At 43.4% G+C, this 20000-nt stretch overlaps 1 protein-coding gene and 1 long non-coding RNA gene across 3 annotated transcripts in view; one reads left to right on the forward strand and one right to left on the reverse strand.

Moving 5' to 3' along the window:
- Positions 1–20000, forward strand: part of naprt (nicotinate phosphoribosyltransferase) — a 32217-nt gene that overhangs the window by 9082 nt on the left and 3135 nt on the right. The window contains exons 6-10 of one of the 2 annotated variants that reach the window (XM_062027964.1): positions 14148–14344; positions 14460–14600; positions 14691–14775; positions 14840–14920; positions 14990–15092. In XM_062027964.1, coding sequence (XP_061883948.1) covers positions 14148–14344; positions 14460–14600; positions 14691–14775; positions 14840–14920; positions 14990–15092 — 607 coding nt within the window. The remainder of the gene's footprint in view (positions 1–14147; positions 14345–14459; positions 14601–14690; positions 14776–14839; positions 14921–14989; positions 15093–20000) is intronic. The other variant, XM_062027965.1, reaches the window with a different exon arrangement.
- LOC133635137 (uncharacterized) overlaps positions 1–20000 on the reverse strand; it is a 146217-nt gene that overhangs the window by 3719 nt on the left and 122498 nt on the right. The window lies entirely within an intron of this gene.

A 20000-nucleotide genomic window follows, 5' to 3' on the forward strand; every position in this document is an offset into this window, starting at 1 on the left:
TTTGTCTTTTGAGCAGTGGTCCCAAACCTTTCTGGGCCCACGGTGTTGATTGTGTTGGGTCAATCTCCTGAGCGATGTAAGATCTTCTAGCAAAGATCTTCCAGTAATAAAAGATAGAAGTCTAATGCTATTATGTTTAGCGACGTATGACCAGTAGTTGGCCACCCCAGATTTATAGCATATTTGGTGGGATGCACATTATTCTCAGGCTAGGTTTGACCCGCAGCATTTGCGTTTGATACCTGTGCTTTTTTAGTAGTATTATGTGTAGTAGTACTCCTAGTAGCAGTAGTAATAGTTGTAGGTGTCAACCTTTCCAGTGATTTAATTGGTTTTAGTGATTCCAGTGTTTCCAATAGGTTCAGTTGTTCCATTAGTCCCAGTGGTTGCATAGGTTCCAATGGATCCACTGGTTCCAGTTGTCCCAGTGGCTTCATTGGTTCCAATGGTTTGATCTTTCTAGTGATTTCATTAGTTCCAGTGATTCCAGTGGTTCCAATAGGTTCAGTTGTTCCATTGTTCCAAGCCATTTCATTGGTTCCAATTGATCCAGTAGTTTTAGTTTTCCTAGTGTTTTTGATTGTTTCCAAGGGTTCCAATGGTTCGATCTTTCCAGTGATTTAATTAGTTTCAGTGATTCCAGTGGTCTGCGATGAGGTGGCGACTTGTCCAGGGTGTACCCCGCCTTCCGCCCGATTGTAGCTGAGATAGGCTCCAGCGCCCCCCGCGACCCGAAGGGAATAAGCGGTAGAAAATGGATGGATGGATGGATTCCAGTGGTTCCAATAGGTTCAGTTGTTCCATTGGTCCAAGTGATTTCATTGGTTCCAATGGATCCACTGGTTCTAGTTGTCCCAGTGTTTTTTTTATTGGTTCCAATGGTTCGATCTTCCTAGTGATTTAATTAGTTTCAGTGATTCCAGTGGTTCCAATAGGTTCAGTTGTACAATTAGTCCCAGTGGTTGCATAGGTTCCAATGGAGCCACTGGTTCCAGTTGTCCCAGTGGTGTCCTTGGTTCCAATGGTTTGATCTTTCCAGTAATTTCATTAGTTCCAGTGGTTTCAGTCATTCAAATAGTTCCAGCAGTTCTAGTGTTTACAATGGTTCTAATAGTTTCAATGATTCCAATGGTTTCAGTTGTTCCAGTGTTTACAAAGGTTTCCGTGATTCTAATGGTTCCAATGTTTTCAGTTATTCCATGGTTCCAGTGGTTTCAATGGTTCCAAATGTGTTAGTGATGCCAATGGTCCCAGGGGTTCCAGTGACTGCAGTGGTTCCAATAGGTCCAGTTGTTCCATTGGTCCAAGTGGTTGCATGGGTTCCAATGGTTCGGTCAGTTACAGTGTTTCAGTGTTTCCAATTTTTACAATGGTTTCAGTGGTTCTAATAGTTATGGTGATTCCAATGGTTTCATTAATTCCAGTGTTTCCAATGGTTTTGGTGATTCTAATGGTTCCAATGTTTTCAGTAATTCCATGTTTCCAGTGGTTCCAATGGTTCCAGTGTTTCCAATGATTCCAGTGTTTCCAATGGTTCCAGTATCTCCAGTGATTCCAAGGGTCCTATTATTTTTAGTGGTTCCAGTGATTGCAAAGTTACAGTTTCAATGGTTCTAGTAGTTCAAATTGTTACAATGGTTCCAGAGATCTCCGTAGTTACAGTGTTTACAATGGTTCCAGGGATTCATATGGTTCCAGTGTTTCAAATAATTCCAATGGTTCCAGCAATTTCAATGTTTTCATTGGTTCTGGTGGTTCCAATGGTTCTAGTAGTTCAAATTGTTACAATGGTTCCAGAGATCTCAGTAGTTCCAATTGTTACAAGTGTTCCAGAGATCTCAGTAGTTACAGTGTTTACAATGGTTCCAGAGATTCCAGTAATTCCAATGGTTCCAATGTTTTCAATAGTTCTAGTGGTTCAAATGGTTCCAGTGGTTCCAATGTTTACAATGGTTTTAGTGATTACAATTGTTACTATAGTTTCAATGGTTCCAGTGGTTACAATGGTTCCAGTTATTCCAGTGGTCTAGTGTTTCCAATTGTAACTATAGTTTCAGTAGTTTCAGTGGTTGCAATGGTTCCAGTGATTCCAGTGGTCTAGTGTTTCCAATGGTTACTATAGTTTCAGTAATTCCAGTGGTTCAAATGGTTCCAGTGATTCCAGTGGTCTCGCGTTTGTAATGTTTTCAGTGGTTCCAATGTTCCAGTGGGTCAAATGGTTCCAATTTCATCCACAGTTCACACATGCCCCGTCACTAATCTGCAAATTTTCATTACCAATCAGACTCTTGTCGCTGTGAACAGGAACCGTGACCCGGTAGATTTAATCTCGCTCACCAAGAGTTGGCTGGGTCGAGTGTTTAAGCTTCTGGGGGCGGACCCTGAGAAGATCCATGAAGGGGAGTTGCCGGCATTTCTGTCGTACGCCATCGCCTACACCCAGAAATTCCTGCCAGTGATTAACAGCTACAGTGTCACCTAGTAATTATAAAAATTTATGTCTTACCAATGGAATGTCAGGCATGTCTCAGCAGTTCAAATTGTTACAAGTGTTCCAGAGATCTCAGTAGTTACAGTGTTTGCAATGGTTCCAGGGATTCGTATAGTACCAGTGTTTCCAGTCATTCCAATGGTTCCAAAGTTTTCAATGGTTTTGAATAGTTCTAGCGGTTCAAATGGTTCCAGTGATTGCAGTGGTCTAGCGTTTCCAATGGTAACTATAGTTTCAGTAGTTGCAATGGTTTCAGTAGTTGCAATGGTTCCAGTGATTCCAGTGGTCTAGCGTTTCTAATGGTTACTATAGTTTCAGTAATTCTAGTGGTTCAAATGGTTCCAGTGATTCCAGTGGTCTAGCGTTTCTAATGTTTTCAGTGGTTCCATCGTTCCAGTGGGTAAAATGGTTCCAATTTCATCCAGAGTTCACACATGCCCCGTCACTAATCTGCAAATTTTCATTACCAATCAGACTCTTGTCGCTGTGAACGGGAACCGTGACCCGGTAGATTTAATCTCGCTCACCAAGAGTTGGCTGGGTCGAGTGTGTAAGCTTCTGGGGCCGGACCCTGAGAAGATCCATGAAGGGGAGTTGCCGGCATTCCTGTCGTACGCCATCGCCTACCCCCAGAAATTCCTGCCAGTGATTGACAGCTACCATGTCACCTGGTAATTTTAAAAGTTCATGTCTTACCAATGGAATGTCAGGCATCTCTCAGCAGTTCCAATTGTTACAAGTGTTCCAGAGATCTCAGTAGTTACAGTGTTTGCAATGGTTCCAGGGATTCATATAGTACCAGTGTTTCCAGTCATTCCAATGGTTCCAATGTTTTCAATGGTTTTAATAGTTCTAGCGGTTCAAATGGTTCCAGTGATTCCAGTGGTCTAGCGTTTCCAATGGTTACTATAGTTTCAGTAGTTTCAGTGGTTGCAATGGTTCCAGTGATTCCAGTGGTCTAGCGTTCCCAATGGTTACTATAGTTTCAGTAATTCCAGTGGTTCAAATGGTTCCAGTGATTCCAGTGGTCTAGCGTTCCCAATGGTTACTATAGTTTCAGTAATTCCAGTGGTTCAAATGGTTCCAGTGATTCCAGTGGTCTAGCGTTTCTAATGTTTTCAGTGGTTCCATCGTTCCAGTGGGTCAAATGGTTCCAATTTCATCCACAGTTCACACATGCCCCGTCACTAATCTGCAAATTTTCATTACCAATCAGACTCTTGTCGCTGTGAACGGGAACCGTGACCCGGAACCGTGACCCGGTAGATTTAATCTCGCTCACCAAGAGTTGGCTGGGTCGAGTGTTTAAGCTTCTGGGGCCGGACCCTGAGAAGATCCATGAAGGGAAGTTGGCGGCATTCCTGTCGTACGCCATCGCCTACCCCCAGAAATTCCTGCCAGTGATTGACAGCTACCATGTCACCTGGTAATTTTAAAAGTTCATGTCTTACCAATGGAATGTCAGGCATCTCTCAGCAGTTCCAATTGTTACAAGTGTTCCAGAGATCTCAGTAGTTACAGTGTTTGCAATGGTTCCAGGGATTCATATAGTATTACTGTTTCCAGTCATTCCAATGGTTCCAATGTTTTCAATGGTTTTAATAGTTCTAGCGGTTCAAATGGTTCCAGTGATTCCAGTGGTCTAGCGTTTCTAATGTTTTCAGTGGTTCCACCGTTCCAGTGGGTCAAATGGTTCCAATTTCATCCACAGTTCACACATGCCCCGTCACTAATCTGCAAATTTTCATTACCAATCAGACTCTTGTCGCTGTGAACGGGAACCGTGACCCGGTAGATTTAATCTCGCTCACCAAGAGTTGGCTGGGTCGAGTGTTTAAGCTTCTGGGGCCGGACCCTGAGAAGATCCATGAAGGGGAGTTGGCGGCATTCCTGTCGTACGCCATCGCCTACCCCCAGAAATTCCTGCCAGTGATTGACAGCTACCATGTCACCTGGTAATTTTAAAAGTTCATGTCTTACCAATGGAATGTCAGGCATCTCTCAGCAGTTCCAATTGTTACAAGTGTTCCAGAGATCTCAGTAGTTACAGTGTTTGCAATGGTTCCAGGGATTCATATAGTACCAGTGTTTCCAGTCATTCCAATGGTTCCAATGTTTTCAATGGTTTTAATAGTTCTAGCGGTTCAAATGGTTCCAGTGATTCCAGTGGTCTAGCGTTTCCAATGGTTACTATAGTTTCAGTAATTCCAGTGGTTGCAATGGTTCCAGTGATTCCAGTGGTCTAGCGTTCCCAATGGTTACTATAGTTTCAGTAATTCCAGTGGTTCAAATGGTTCCAGGGATTCCAGTGGTCTAGCGTTTCTAATGTTTTCAGTGGTTCCACCGTTCCAGTGGGTCAAATGGTTCCAATTTCATCCACAGTTCACACATGCCCCGTCACTAATCTGCAAATTTTCATTACCAATCAGACTCTTGTCGCTGTGAACGGGAACCGTGACCCGGTAGATTTAATCTCGCTCACCAAGAGTTGGCTGGGTCGAGTGTGTAAGCTTCTGGGGCCGGACCCTGAGAAGATCCATGAAGGGGAGTTGGCGGCATTCCTGTCGTACGCCATCGCCTACACCCAGAAATTCCTGCCAGTGATTGACAGCTACAGTGTCACCTAGTAATTATAAAAATGTATGTCTTACCAATGGAATGTCAGGCATGTCTCAGCAGTTCAAATTGTTACAAGTGTTCCAGAGATCTCAGTAGTTACAGTGTTTGCAATGGTTCCAGGGATTCGTATAGTACCAGTGTTTCCAGTCATTCCAATGGTTCCAATGTTTTCAATGGTTTTGAATAGTTCTAGCGGTTCAAATGGTTCCAGTGATTCCATTGGTCTAGCGTTTCCAATGGTAACTATAGTTTCAGTAGTTGCAATGGTTCCAGTGATTCCAGTGGTCTAGTGTTTCTAATGGTTACTATAGTTTCAGTAATTCCAGTGGTTCAAATGGTTCCAGTGATTCCAGTGGTCTAGCGTTTCTAATGTTTTCAGTGGTTCCATCGTTCCAGTGGGTCAAATGGTTCCAATTTCATCCACAGTTCACACATGCCCCGTCACTAATCTGCAAATTTTCATTACCAATCAGACTCTTGTCGCTGTGAACGGGAACCGTGACCCGGTTGATTTAATCTCGCTCACCAAGAGTTGGCTGGGTCGAGTGTTTAAGCTTCTGGGGCCGGACCCTGAGAAGATCCATGAAGGGGAGTTGCCGGCATTCCTGTCGTACGCCATCGCCTACCCCCAGAAATTCCTGCCAGTGATTGACAGCTACCATGTCACCTGGTAATTTTAAAAGTTCATGTCTTACCAATGGAATGTCAGGCATCTCTCAGCAGTTCCAATTGTTACAAGTGTTCCAGAGATCTCAGTAGTTACAGTGTTTGCAATGGTTCCAGGGATTCATATAGTACCAGTGTTTCCAGTCATTCCAATGGTTCCAATGTTTTCAATGGTTTTAATAGTTCTAGCGGTTCAAATGGTTCCAGTGATTCCAGTGGTCTAGCATTCCCAATGGTTACTATAGTTTCAGTAATTCCAGTGGTTCAAATGGTTCCAGTGATTCCAGTGGTCTCGCGTTTGTAATGTTTTCAGTGGTTCCATCGTTCCAGTGGGTCAAATGGTTCCAATTTCATCCACAGTTCACACATGCCCCGTCACTAATCTGCAAAATTTCATTACCAATCAGACTCTTGTCGCTGTGAACGGGAACCGTGACCCGGTAGATTTAATCTCGCTCACCAAGAGTTGGCTGGGTCGAGTGTTTAAGCTTCCTGGGGCCGGACCCTGAGAAGATCCATGAAGGGGAGTTGGCGGCATTCCTGTCGTACGCCATCGCCTACACCCAGAAATTCCTGCCAGTGATTGACAGCTACAGTGTCACCTAGTAATTATAAAAATGTATGTCTTACCAATGGAATGTCAGGCATGTCTCAGCAGTTCAAATTGTTACAAGTGTTCCAGAGATCTCAGTAGTTACAGTGTTTGCAATGGTTCCAGGGATTCGTATAGTACCAGTGTTTCCAGTCATTCCAATGGTTCCAATGTTTTCAATGGTTTTGAATAGTTCTAGCGGTTCAAATGGTTCCAGTGATTCCATTGGTCTAGCGTTTCCAATGGTAACTATAGTTTCAGTAGTTGCAATGGTTCCAGTGATTCCAGTGGTCTAGTGTTTCTAATGGTTACTATAGTTTCAGTAATTCCAGTGGTTCAAATGGTTCCAGTGATTCCAGTGGTCTAGCGTTTCTAATGTTTTCAGTGGTTCCATCGTTCCAGTGGGTCAAATGGTTCCAATTTCATCCACAGTTCACACATGCCCCGTCACTAATCTGCAAATTTTCATTACCAATCAGACTCTTGTCGCTGTGAACGGGAACCGTGACCCGGTTGATTTAATCTCGCTCACCAAGAGTTGGCTGGGTCGAGTGTTTAAGCTTCTGGGGCCGGACCCTGAGAAGATCCATGAAGGGGAGTTGCCGGCATTCCTGTCGTACGCCATCGCCTACCCCCAGAAATTCCTGCCAGTGATTGACAGCTACCATGTCACCTGGTAATTTTAAAAGTTCATGTCTTACCAATGGAATGTCAGGCATCTCTCAGCAGTTCCAATTGTTACAAGTGTTCCAGAGATCTCAGTAGTTACAGTGTTTGCAATGGTTCCAGGGATTCATATAGTACCAGTGTTTCCAGTCATTCCAATGGTTCCAATGTTTTCAATGGTTTTAATAGTTCTAGCGGTTCAAATGGTTCCAGTGATTCCAGTGGTCTAGCATTCCCAATGGTTACTATAGTTTCAGTAATTCCAGTGGTTCAAATGGTTCCAGTGATTCCAGTGGTCTCGCGTTTGTAATGTTTTCAGTGGTTCCATCGTTCCAGTGGGTCAAATGGTTCCAATTTCATCCACAGTTCACACATGCCCCGTCACTAATCTGCAAAATTTCATTACCAATCAGACTCTTGTCGCTGTGAACGGGAACCGTGACCCGGTAGATTTAATCTCGCTCACCAAGAGTTGGCTGGGTCGAGTGTTTAAGCTTCCTGGGGCCGGACCCTGAGAAGATCCATGAAGGGGAGTTGGCGGCATTCCTGTCGTACGCCATCGCCTACCCCCAGAAATTCCTGCCAGTGATTGACAGCTACCATGTCACCTGGTAATTTTAAAAGTTCATGTCTTACCAATGGAAGGTCAGGCATCTCTCAGCAGTTCCAATTGTTACAAGTGTTCCAGAGATCTCAGTAGTTACAGTGTTTGCAATGGTTCCAGGGATTCATATAGTACCAGTGTTTCCAGTCATTCCAATGGTTCCAATGTTTTCAATGGTTTTAATAGTTCTAGCGGTTCAAATGGTTCCAGTGATTCCAGTGGTCTAGCGTTTCCAATGGTTACTATAGTTTCAGTAGTTGCAATGGTTCCAGTGATTCCAGTGGTCTAGCGTTTCTAATGGTTACTATAGTTTCAGTAATTCTAGTGGTTCAAATGGTTCCAGTGGTCTAGCGTTTCTAATGTTTTCAGTGGTTCCATCGTTCCAGTGGGTCAAATGGTTCCAATTTCATCCACAGTTCACACATGCCCCGTCACTAATCTGCAAATTTTCATTACCAATCAGACTCTTGTCGCTGTGAACGGGAACCGTGACCCGGTAGATTTAATCTCGCTCACCAAGAGTTGGCTGGGTCGAGTGTTTAAGCTTCCTGGGGCCGGACCCTGAGAAGATCCATGAAGGGGAGTTGTCGGCATTCCTGTCGTACGCCATCGCCTACCCCCAGAAATTCCTGCCAGTGATTGACAGCTACCATGTCACCTGGTAATTTTAAAAGTTCATGTCTTACCAATGGAATGTCAGGCATCTCTCAGCAGTTCCAATTGTTACAAGTGTTCCAGAGATCTCAGTAGTTACAGTGTTTGCAATGGTTCCAGGGATTCATATAGTACCAGTGTTTCCAGTCATTCCAATGGTTCCAATGTTTTCAATGGTTTTAATAGTTCTAGCGGTTCAAATGGTTCCAGTGATTCCAGTGGTCTAGCGTTTCCAATGGTTACTATAGTTTCAGTAGTTTCAGTGGTTGCAATGGTTCCAGTGATTCCAGTGGTCTAGCGTTCCCAATGGTTACTATAGTTTCAGTAATTCCAGTGGTTCAAATGGTTCCAGTGATTCCAGTGGTCTAGCGTTTCTAATGTTTTCAGTGGTTCCATCGTTCCAGTGGGTCAAATGGTTCCAATTTCATCCACAGTTCACACATGCCCCGTCACTAATCTGCAAATTTTCATTACCAATCAGACTCTTGTCGCTGTGAACGGGAACCGTGACCCGGAACCGTGACCCGGTAGATTTAATCTCGCTCACCAAGAGTTGGCTGGGTCGAGTGTGTAAGCTTCTGGGGCCGGACCCTGAGAAGATCCATGAAGGGGAGTTGGCGGCATTCCTGTCGTACGCCATCGCCTACCCCCAGAAATTCCTGCCAGTGATTGACAGCTACCATGTCACCTGGTAATTTTAAAAGTTCATGTCTTACCAATGGAATGTCAGGCATCTCTCAGCAGTTCCAATTGTTACAAGTGTTCCAGAGATCTCAGTAGTTACAGTGTTTGCAATGGTTCCAGGGATTCATATAGTACCAGTGTTTCCAGTCATTCCAATGGTTCCAATGTTTTCAATGGTTTTAATAGTTCTAGCGGTTCAAATGGTTCCAGTGATTCCAGTGGTCTAGCGTTTCCAATGGTTACTATAGTTTCAGTAGTTGCAATGGTTCCAGTGATTCCAGTGGTCTAGCGTTTCTAATGGTTACTATAGTTTCAGTAATTCTAGTGGTTCAAATGGTTCCAGTGGTCTAGCGTTTCTAATGTTTTCAGTGGTTCCATCGTTCCAGTGGGTCAAATGGTTCCAATTTCATCCACAGTTCACACATGCCCCGTCACTAATCTGCAAATTTTCATTACCAATCAGACTCTTGTCGCTGTGAACGGGAACCGTGACCCGGTAGATTTAATCTCGCTCACCAAGAGTTGGCTGGGTCGAGTGTTTAAGCTTCCTGGGGCCGGACCCTGAGAAGATCCATGAAGGGGAGTTGTCGGCATTCCTGTCGTACGCCATCGCCTACCCCCAGAAATTCCTGCCAGTGATTGACAGCTACCATGTCACCTGGTAATTTTAAAAGTTCATGTCTTACCAATGGAATGTCAGGCATCTCTCAGCAGTTCCAATTGTTACAAGTGTTCCAGAGATCTCAGTAGTTACAGTGTTTGCAATGGTTCCAGGGATTCATATAGTACCAGTGTTTCCAGTCATTCCAATGGTTCCAATGTTTTCAATGGTTTTAATAGTTCTAGCGGTTCAAATGGTTCCAGTGATTCCAGTGGTCTAGCGTTTCCAATGGTTACTATAGTTTCAGTAGTTTCAGTGGTTGCAATGGTTCCAGTGATTCCAGTGGTCTAGCGTTCCCAATGGTTACTATAGTTTCAGTAATTCCAGTGGTTCAAATGGTTCCAGTGATTCCAGTGGTCTAGCGTTTCTAATGTTTTCAGTGGTTCCATCGTTCCAGTGGGTCAAATGGTTCCAATTTCATCCACAGTTCACACATGCCCCGTCACTAATCTGCAAATTTTCATTACCAATCAGACTCTTGTCGCTGTGAACGGGAACCGTGACCCGGAACCGTGACCCGGTAGATTTAATCTCGCTCACCAAGAGTTGGCTGGGTCGAGTGTGTAAGCTTCTGGGGCCGGACCCTGAGAAGATCCATGAAGGGGAGTTGGCGGCATTCCTGTCGTACGCCATCGCCTACCCCCAGAAATTCCTGCCAGTGATTGACAGCTACCATGTCACCTGGTAATTTTAAAAGTTCATGTCTTACCAATGGAATGTCAGGCATCTCTCAGCAGTTCCAATTGTTACAAGTGTTCCAGAGATCTCAGTAGTTACAGTGTTTGCAATGGTTCCAGGGATTCATATAGTACCAGTGTTTCCAGTCATTCCAATGGTTCCAATGTTTTCAATGGTTTTAATAGTTCTAGCGGTTCAAATGGTTCCAGTGATTCCAGTGGTCTAGCGTTTCCAATGGTTACTATAGTTTCAGTAGTTTCAGTGGTTGCAATGGTTCCAGTGATTCCAGTGGTCTAGCGTTCCCAATGGTTACTATAGTTTCAGTAATTCCAGTGGTTCAAATGGTTCCAGTGATTCCAGTGGTCTCGCGTTTGTAATGTTTTCAGTGGTTCCATCGTTCCAGTGGGTCAAATGGTTCCAATTTCATCCACAGTTCACACATGCCCCGTCACTAATCTGCAAATTTTCATTACCAATCAGACTCTTGTCGCTGCGAACAGGAACCGTGACCCGGTAGATTTAATCTCGCTCACCAAGAGTTGGCTGGGTCGAGTGTTTAAGCTTCTGGGGGCAGACCCTGAGAAGATCCATGAAGGGGAGTTGCCGGCATTTCTGTCGTACGCCATCGCCTACACCCAGAAATTCCTGCCAGTGATTAACAGCTACAGTGTCACCTAGTAATTATAAAAATTTATGTCTTACCAATGGAATGTCAGGCATGTCTCAGCAGTTCAAATTGTTACAAGTGTTCCAGAGATCTCAGTAGTTACAGTGTTTGCAATGGTTCCAGGGATTCATATAGTACCAGTGTTTCCAGTCATTCCAATGGTTCCAATGTTTTCAATGGTTTTGAATAGTTCTAGCGGTTCAAATGGTTCCAGTGATTCCATTGGTCTAGCGTTTCCAATGGTAACTATAGTTTCAGTAGTTGCAATGGTTCCAGTGATTGCAGTGGTCTAGCGTTTCTAATGGTTACTATAGTTTCAGTAATTCCAGTGGTTCAAATGGTTCCAGTGATTCCAGTGGTCTAGCGTTTCTAATGTTTTCAGTGGTTCCATCGTTCCAGTGGGTCAAATGGTTCCAATTTCATCCACAGTTCACACATGCCCCGTCACTAATCTGCAAATTTTCATTACCAATCAGACTCTTGTCGCTGTGAACGGGAACCGTGACCCGGAACCGTGACCCGGTAGATTTAATCTCGCTCACCAAGAGTTGGCTGGGTCGAGTGTTTAAGCTTCTGGGGCCGGACCCTGAGAAGATCCATGAAGGGGAGTTGGCGGCATTCCTGTCGTACGCCATCGCCTACCCCCAGAAATTCCTGCCAGTGATTGACAGCTACCATGTCACCTGGTAATTTTAAAAGTTCATGTCTTACCAATGGAATGTCAGGCATCTCTCAGCAGTTCCAATTGTTACAAGTGTTCCAGAGATCTCAGTAGTTACAGTGTTTGCAATGGTTCCAGGGATTCATATAGTACTAGTGTTTCCAGTCATTCCAATGGTTCCAATGTTTTCAATGGTTTTAATAGTTCTAGCGGTTCAAATGGTTCCAGTGATTCCAGTGGTCTAGCGTTTCCAATGGTTACTATAGTTTCAGTAATTCCAGTGGTTGCAATGGTTCCAGTGATTCCAGTGGTCTAGCGTTCCCAATGGTTACTATAGTTTCAGTAGTTTCAGTGGTTGCAATGGTTCCAGTGATTCCAGTGGTCTAGCGTTCCCAATGTTTACTATAGTTTCAGTAATTCCAGTGGTTCAAATGGTTCCAGTGATTCCAGTGGTCTAGCGTTTCTAATGTTTTCAGTGGTTCCATCGTTCCAGTGGGTCAAATGGTTCCAATTTCATCCACAGTTCACACATGCCCCGTCACTAATCTGCAAATTTTCATTACCAATCAGACTCTTGTCGCTGTGAACGGGAACCGTGACCCGGTAGATTTAATCTCGCTCACCAAGAGTTGGCTGGGTCGAGTGTTTAAGATTCTGGGGGCGGACCCTGAGAAGATCCATGAAGGGGAGTTGGCGGCATTCCTGTAGTACGCCATCGCCTACCCCCAGAAATTCCTGCCAGTGATTGACAGCTACCATGTCACCTGGTAATTTTAAAAGTTCATGTCTTACCAATGGAATGTCAGGCATCTCTCAGCAGTTCCAATTGTTACAAGTGTTCCAGAGATCTCAGTAGTTACAGTGTTTGCAATGGTTCCAGGGATTCATATAGTACCAGTGTTTCCAGTCATTCCAATGGTTCCAATGTTTTCAATGGTTTTAATAGTTCTAGCGGTTTAAATGGTTCCAGTGATTCCAGTGGTCTAGTGTTTCCAATGGTAACTATAGTTTCAGTAGTTTCAGTGGTTGCAATGGTTCCAGTGATTCCAGTGGTCTAGCGTTCCCAATGGTTACTATAGTTTCAGTAATTCTAGTGGTTCAAATGGTTCCAGTGATTCCAGTGGTCTAGCGTTTCTAATGTTTTCAGTGGTTCCATCGTTCCAGTGGGTCAAATGGTTCCAATTTCATCCACAGTTCACACATGCCCCGTCACTAATCTGCAAATTTTCATTACCAATCAGACTCTTGTCGCTGTGAACGGGAACCGTGACCCGGTAGATTTAATCTCGCTCACCAAGAGTTGGCTGGGTCGAGTGTTTAAGCTTCTGGGGGCGGACCCTGAGAAGATCCATGAAGGGGAGTTGCCGGCATTTCTGTCGTACGCCATCGCCTACACCCAGAAATTCCTGCCAGTGATTAACAGCTACAGTGTCACCTAGTAATTATAAAAATTTATGTCTTACCAATGGAATGTCAGGCATGTCTCAGCAGTTCAAATTGTTACAAGTGTTCCAGAGATCTCAGTAGTTACAGTGTTTGCAATGGTTCCAGGGATTCGTATAGTACCAGTGTTTCCAGTCATTCCAATGGTTCCAAAGTTTTCAATGGTTTTGAATAGTTCTAGCGGTTCAAATGGTTCCAGTGATTGCAGTGGTCTAGCGTTTCCAATGGTAACTGTAGTTTCAGTAGTTGCAATGGTTCCAGTGATTCCAGTGGTCTAGCGTTTCCAATGTTTTCAGTGGTTCCATTGTTCTAGTGGGTCAAATGGTTCCAATTTCATCCACAGTTCACACATGCCCCGTCACTAATCTGCAAATTTTCATTACCAATCAGACTCTTGTCGCTGTGAACGGGAACCGTGACCCGGTAGATTTAATCTCGCTCACCAAGAGTTGGCTGGGTCGAGTGTTTAAGCTTCTGGGGGCGGACCCTGAGAAGATCCATGAAGGGGAGTTGGCGGCATTCCTGTCGTACGCCATCGCCTACCCCCAGAAATTCCTGCCAGTGATTGACAGCTACCATGTCACCTGGTAATTTTAAAAGTTCATGTCTTACCAATGGAATGTCAGGCATCTCTCAGCAGTTCCAATTGTTACAAGTGTTCCAGAGATCTCAGTAGTTACAGTGTTTGCAATGGTTCCAGGGATTCATATAGTACCAGTGTTTCCAGTCATTCCAATGGTTCCAATGTTTTCAATGGTTTTAATAGTTCTAGCGGTTCAAATGGTTCCAGTGATTCCAGTGGTCTAGCGTTTCCAATGGTTACTATAGTTTCAGTAGTTTCAGTGGTTGCAATGGTTCCAGTGATTCCAGTGGTCTAGCGTTCCCAATGGTTACTATAGTTTCAGTAATTCCAGTGGTTCAAATGGTTCCAGGGATTCCAGTGGTCTAGCGTTTCTAATGTTGTCAGTGGTTCCATCGTTCCAGTGGGTCAAATGGTTCTAATTTCATCCACAGTTCACACATGCCACGTCACTAATCTGCAAATTTTCATTACCAATCAGACTCTTGTCGCTGTGAACGGGAACCGTGACCAGGTAGATTTAATCTCGCTCACCAAGAGTTGGCTGGGTCGAGTGTGTAAGCTTCTGGGGGCGGACCCTGAGAAGATCCATGAAGGGGAGTTGGCGGCATTCCTGTCGTACGCCATTGCCTACCCCAAGAATTTCCTGCCTGTGATTGACAGCTACAGTGTCACCTGGTAATTGTAAAAGTTCATGTCTTACCAATGGAAAGTCAGGCATTAACATTAATAAGCAACAAACTACTCCAATAAATAAAAGTCTTAGTTTAAGATGTGGTGTTCTTTGCTTCAGCAGTGGTCTGTTGAACTTCTGTGCCGTGGCGTTGGCGCTGTGTGAACTGGGCTACAGACCGCTTGGAGTTCGATTGGACAGCGGGGATCTCTGCAAGCAATCGCTGGACGTCCGAAGTGTCCTGAGACTCTGCAGTGAGCAGTGAGTGAGGTGCCAGTGTGCTCATTTCTCCCCCCAAAACTGATAGAACAACAGTAGATGTTATTATTATCGAATCTTTACGTTTTCTAGCTTTTCCATCTCGGCCTTCGACTCGCTGATCATTGTTGGGAGCAACAACATGTCAGAGCAAACCATGGTGGAACTCAACACCAAGGTGACAAACTTTTCGATCTTCTTCCCTTGTACCCGTCCTAGCTCCTCACGTGCTCATCCCTCAGGAGAACGAAATCGACGTGGTCGGTGTTGGAACGCATCTGGTCACCTGCACCAAACAGCCCTCGCTGGGTTGTGTGTACAAGGTGGGTAAAAAAAACCCCACCCTGAGCGGTTGTGGTCCTGTGGGGTTTACGTTGTGTTTTGTGTGGAAGCTGGTGGAGGTACAAGGCAAGCCAAGGATGAAGATCAGCGAGGATCCGGAGAAGAGCACGGTCCCAGGACGGAAAGCCGTCTACAGGCTGAGTGACGCTGACGGTAAGAAGAGTCACTTGTTGTATGAAGTATTTGTTACAAGCTGAGTCATCATTAATGTAAAATTCAATCAATGTCAATCAAAGTTTATTTATTTAGCCCTAAATCACAAGTGTCTCAAAGGGCTGCACAAGCCACAACGACATCCTCGGTTCAGATCCCACATCAGGGCAAAGAAAAACTCAACCCAATGGGACAATGAGAAACCTTGGAGAGGACTGCAGATGTGGGGACCACCTCCCTAAATTGGCATTAGAATTAGTGGTGTGCGGATCGATATTGAAATATTGATACCACCGATACCAGATCTTTAAGCTCTAATATAGATTCTCAAATCAAAATATCAATACTTTTCATACTTTAGTTCAGGGGTGTCCAAACTTTTTCCACCATGCTGAAAAGTCAAAGTTTGCGGCGGCCATATTGATATATTTTTATTTTTTTTTAAAAGCTTAAAACTGATATTGTCAGCTTTCTATTATAGGTGACCTATTAATTATTAGGTAGAACATTTCAGCTTATTCTCTTTTCATACCAATTGTTTTGCTCTTTTTCATAATTTTTTACTGTTGTTTCTTTCCAGGTAAGAATAGAATAAAAATTATGATAATAATAATACAATTGTGGAACTGCAAGTGTGTCAAAAATGCTGCCTGTAAAAAAAATAAAATAATGGCCAGTTACCTATTCAACGGTGTTTATTATTGTTGTAATTTTTCAAATTAATTAATAAGTTAGTATTATTATTATTATTATTTTTTTTTTCATGTGTGTGGGCAAATGCAAAAATTCCCTGAGCATTCATTAGAGCAACATCAGACGTGCACCCTATGGCCACACCAGCAGCACACTTTCCCAAACCAGACGTCATAAGTTAAATGTTTTGTTATTATAATCATGATATTATTTTCTAATATAAGTGATTTGGCGCACTTACAATTAAAATAACAAAAAACATTTCTTTTTCATGAGCTATGTACTAGTATTGTATGTCTGGACGCAGGTCCTAGTATGGAAATAATTTGTACCCCTTTCAGAGATCACATTTAGTTCCCCTGAAAACCTTCTCATGTTGCACAATGAGATGTAAGCATGGGATAAAGTGTACATTTCTGTCACTTTCTATCTGTAAAATTACATTTTTATGAGCATTTCTGTAATCTAGTATCAGCATTTCATGATTAATAAGGCACATCTTTCTGTTTAAGGAGTCATAGTGTAACGACCTGGCATTTAAACTTGATGTGGTGTTTGAGTTGTCTGACGTTTTGTGTGGCCATAAAAGCATCATTTCCACGAGTGAGTGTGTTGGTGCAAAAAGAGTGAGCGTCTGCTGTTGATGACAAAAGTTGGAAACGGTTTTTCTATTTAGAAGTTTTTCACTAATGTTTTTGGTTTTACAGCCGAATATAAACAGTTATGCTCAAAAAAGCAATCGATGGATATATTTGCACAAAGTATCTGTATCCGATACCAGCCTGAATTTCACTCGGGAAAAATCAGTGGTATCGCACATTACTAATTAGAATTCCTAATTTGTGGTTTCCTTACAACCTTTGAGACTCCTTTTCAATAACTGTAATTAACTTTATGGAGAACTGTCAGGTTCAAACACTGATTACATATATTAAACAAGACAAGAAGCAAGGAATTCAACAGAGACAGAATTCAATTTGGCTCAATTGAGGAGAAACGTGTGGACAGTTCCACCACGCTCTGGCGAAAGATTGTACGCCTCCTCTTTTATTTGGACTTTCCCTGATTACATGGCAACAGCTGTTTCTAAAGGAAGGGGGTCGTAAACAGCCGCTGCCTTTGGTTACAAAACCGTTCAAAGAAAAGGTCGTAAAACGGTTCAAAGAAAAGGTGCCTGGAGGGCAAATCTTCCTGTGGATTACAATACATCAAAGAAACCGACACCATCACGTCGCTCCCCATCCTACACAGTGGAGTTTTACAAGCCTTTTGATTAGTAGGATCAAAGACAGCTTTTGTCCTCTCGCAGGGCGAGCTGAACTCAATGTAACGCAAAGTTTTCTGATAACTTAGATACAATTATTCTGACAAGAACCTGACAAGGTTTCACAAAAATGTGGAATTATTCATTCAATGAACACAACGCAAGAGTGGTAGAGCGCACATGAGAGAGGTGCACCTGCAGTCACAGGTTACGTTGCGGCCTGTGTGTGTGATGGAGTGCCAGAGAGGTGGCTCGAAGAAAAACAACGATAAGGTGGAAAGAGAGCAAAGGGCCCAAAGAAGAGACATTTGAAACTATTAAAGACAGACGTGGTGGTGAAATGTTTGCACTGTCCAACGGAGCTGGCATTTCGCAATAGTACAACATCAGTGATGCAACACATGACCAGAAATGATCCTTCATATTTAAGAGCAGCAAACAAGGTACAAAACTAGTCCCCATGACCAGAAAAAAATAAAAATAGGTGACCTGAACTGTGGAACTCTCTCCCCTTGCAAATTAAAACTGTCACATCTGTTGAGTATTTTAAATCTGCTCTTAAAACACATTTTTTATGCACTGGCTTTTAATAACAAGCCTCGCTAGACTTTTTGTATTATTAGGGACCGAGTCCCTTTGGGACAGAGGACCCTAATGTATTACTAGCGTTTTATTATTATATCGCCGCCTCTTTGAGCTGTAATTTGACCCCCTTAACATGCTTCAAAACTCACCAAATTGGACACACACATCAGGACTGGCGAAAATTGCGATCTAATAAAAAAAAAAACCAAACCCCAAAACTCCAAATTGCGCTCTAGCGCCCCCTAGGAAGAAAACACAGACAAAACTGCCTCTAACTCCCAGTAGGAATGTCGTAGAGACATGGAACAAAAACCTCTATGTAGGTCTCACTTAGACCTACATTTCATACACTGACAACCCCCAACAAAAATCAACAGGAAGTTTGCAATTCCCCCTTCAAAACAAAAGTTGTGTAAAAACAGTCACCTTTTTTCAAACATTATCTCCTCTGAGCGCGTTTGTCGTGTCGGCTTCAAATTAGCACAGAAGAGAGATTGAACCCTTCCGATTAAAAGTTGATGAAAGAGTTTTAATTACTGCTCTGGTTTGGATTTTATGAGCCCTCAAAGTCGGTCCCGTCCATCGCTGCTTGCAGCTTTAATTTCATTAGTTTTTGTTGTTGTTTTAATCAACCTATTTTATTTGTATTTTTTAAACCTGTTAAATGTTTTTATTAATTTTATTAACCAATTTTGTGGTCGATCTTCGTAATTTAATTTAACCAAACTTGTACAAACACTTTTTGGCAATTTGAGCTATCGGTTCGGTTTGTGGCGACACATTTTCTCGGAGGTCCATCCTTAAATGTCACATGAGAAAACACACCGGAGTAAAACCTCGTAGTCGCTCAGTTTGCGGTAAAATATTCTCAAAGGAAAAAAATAAATGATATAGCACATCAGAACACACACTGGAGAGAAACCTTTTAGTTGTCCACTTTGCGGTAAAATATTCTCAAAGGGAAAAAATAAATGATATTGCACATCAGAACACGCACTGGAGAGAAACCTTTTAGTTGTCCAGTTTGATGTAAAATATTCTCAAAGGGAAAAAAAAAGAAAGATATTGCACATGAGAACACACACTGGAGAGAAACCTTTTAGTTGTCCAGTTGGCGATCAAGGTTTTACTGATGAGAAAAGTTTGACAGCACACATGCCGACACACTACGGAGAATTAATGTTTTCCTGTCCAGTTTGCACTCCTACAACTTGACAGTCGTATAGCACAATGTCTTGTGTGGAAAATCGCAGTAGCAGAAGTATTAATAGTAGTTTATTTCTGACATGTATACATCACATAAATAGAACTGTCACGGTACGATATTATCAAGGTATTTTAAGTTAAAGTACCCATGATTGTCACACACACACACACTAGGTGTGGCGAAATTATTCTCTGCATTTGACCCATCACCCTTGATCACCCCCTGGGAGGTGAGGGGAGCAGTGAGCAGCAGCGGTGTCCGCGCCCGGGAATCATTTTTGGTGATTCAACCCCCAATTCCAACCCTTGATGCTGAGTGCCAAGCAGGGAGGTAATGGCTCCCATTTTTATAGTCTTTGGTATGACTCGGCCGGGGTTTGAACTCACAACCTACCGATCTCAGGGCGTACATTGAGGCCACGATACGATACGGAGCAGGTGGGTAAAGTGTCTTGCCCAAGGACACAACGGCAATGACTAGGATGGTGGAAGCGGGGATCGAACCTGGAACCCTCAAGTTGCTGGCACGGCCACTGTACCAACCGAGCTATACCGCTATATAATGCTCCCATGGTATAAGTGGAATTTCAATGTTACGCTCAAGGCAATTACAAAAATCCTTGTTCAACAGAAGCATTTAAGTTCGACCTCAAAACTCATTTATACACCCGAGCCTTTAAAATACCCCCCTTTTTAAGGCTAGTTGATCTGCCGCTTTTCTTATCTGCTCTGCCACCCCTATCCCACGTAGAGAGGTTATCAGTTTCCACGAAGGAGGCACTAGCTGTTTCAAGTCGGGACCAGGGGTGGACCACTCTTGTTTCTCATGGTTCCCATTGGGTTGAGTTTTTTCTTGTCGTTGTGATTAGGGCAGTGGTTCTTAACCTGGGTTCGATTGAACCCTAGGGGTTCGGCGGAGGTCAGGACACATCCGACTCACCGTGTAAATAAAAACTTTTCCTTATCGGCGTATTTTGGATACCCCCAAACAATGTTCCCTCTAACTTTAGTGGTTAGAGTGTCCGCCCTGAGATCGGTAGGTTGTGAGTTCAAACCCCGGCCGAGTCATACCAAAGACTATAAAATGGGACCCATTATCTCCCTGCTTGCCACTCAGCATCAAGGGTTGGAATTGATTGAAAATGATTCCCGGGCGCGGC

Source organism: Entelurus aequoreus, linkage group LG19, assembly GCF_033978785.1.
Source record: "Entelurus aequoreus isolate RoL-2023_Sb linkage group LG19, RoL_Eaeq_v1.1, whole genome shotgun sequence".
Lineage (NCBI taxonomy): Eukaryota > Metazoa > Chordata > Actinopteri > Syngnathiformes > Syngnathidae > Entelurus > Entelurus aequoreus.